This window comes from Eimeria tenella, genomic scaffold (genome assembly GCF_000499545.2).
Source record: "Eimeria tenella Houghton genomic scaffold, Eth_scaff12, whole genome shotgun sequence".
Classification (NCBI taxonomy): domain Eukaryota; phylum Apicomplexa; class Conoidasida; order Eucoccidiorida; family Eimeriidae; genus Eimeria; species Eimeria tenella.
Genome location: NW_013541485.1, coordinates 430,819 through 432,105, shown reverse-complemented (window position 1 = coordinate 432,105; position 1,287 = coordinate 430,819). Strand labels below are relative to the sequence as shown.

General features: G+C 63.5%; 1 protein-coding gene across 1 annotated transcript in view; it reads right to left on the bottom strand.

The window, feature by feature from the left end:
• Positions 1-44: 44 nt before the first annotated feature.
• Positions 45-1,287, bottom strand: part of ETH_00027120 (Zinc finger C-x8-C-x5-C-x3-H type domain containing protein, related) — a gene marked incomplete at both ends in the record, with an annotated part of 2,374 nt that continues 1,131 nt past the window's right edge. The window contains 2 exons of the mRNA XM_013373123.1: positions 45-222; positions 448-1,258. Of these exons, the coding sequence (XP_013228577.1) occupies positions 45-222; positions 448-1,258 (989 nt within the window). The remainder of the gene's footprint in view (positions 223-447; positions 1,259-1,287) is intronic.

The window sequence follows — 1,287 nt, the reverse complement described above, 5'->3', positions numbered from 1 at the left end:
CAACAGCAGCAGCAGCAGCAGCAGCTGCTGCTGCTGCTGGGGCGCTAGGGGCAGCTGTAAGTGCACTTGAGGCGCACTTCGTCTTCGCCGTGGGCGTGTCTGCATGCAGCCCCAGCCCTGCAGAAGCCGTTAAGCCAAAAGAAACATAAACTGGTTTTGTAGCAGTCTGCTGTTGAACGCAGCTCCCGCAGCGCATGCGCGAACTTGCAGCGGTGAGAGGCCCTGCACCACAAACCCTAAACCCTAAACCCTAAACCCTAAACCCTAAACCCCAAACCCGGGCCCAACTGGCCGGACGCGGACTTGCTGCGGCGAGAGATCGACTTAACCCTAAACCCTAAACCCTTGAAAGCACACGCTTCGCAGCAGCCAGTGAGCAGCCACAGACCGGAAGCATCGACCTAAACCCCAAACCCTAAACCCTAAACCCCAAACCCTCGAACTCACAGCCGGCAGAGCCCACTCTTGTACAACTGACACATCCGAGTCTTAAATAATGGGTTTGGCGGGTGGGCCCCCTGGGGCCCCTGGGGTACCCCCTGGGGCCCCTGAACATTTTGCACTCCGTGGGGCCTCGGGCTGGGCCTCGCGCGAGGGCGGGCCAGTTGCTGCTGCTGCAGCTGCTGCTGCTGCTGCTGCTGCTGCTGGGAATGCTGCTGCTGCTTGTGCTTCTGCTTCTGCTGCAGCTGCTGGTGTGCCTGCTCCTCGTCCTGCTGCTGCCCTTCTTCCTCCTCCCCTTTCTGCTGCTGCTGCTGCTGCTGCTGCTGCTCAGTTGACCAAGCAGCATCAGCTTCTGCAAGTTCCCCCTGTGTCAACTCTGCGGCCTCTTCCCCCTGAAGCTCTTCAGGAGGGGGCCCCCCAGCCAGTTCGGCTTCTGTGGGCCCCTGCTGCTCCCCGCCCTCTGCTGCAGCAGCAGCAGCAGCAGCTGCTGCTGCTGCTGCTGCGTGCGCGGTGGCCTCTGGGGCCGGGAGGGTCACCTGGGGCCCCTTGAGCGCGGGCCTTCCCCTCCTTCTGCAGCAGGCCAGCCGCGCTGAGGGGGCCCCCAGGGGGCCCGCATTGTCAGCAAAAAGTTTGTCGGGTTTTCTTACATCTTCTATGTCGCTGCTGCCCCCCAAACAAAACCCTAAACCCTCGCGCCCCCCAGCCCCACAGGCGACGGGGGCCCCCCACTGGCAGCGCTCCAGGAAGCATTCGCTGGGGCCCCGGGGCCCCCGAGCAGCAGCAGCAGCAGCAGCAGCTGCTGCTGCTGCTGCTGCTGCTGCAGGAGCACCCACAGCAACAGCCTCT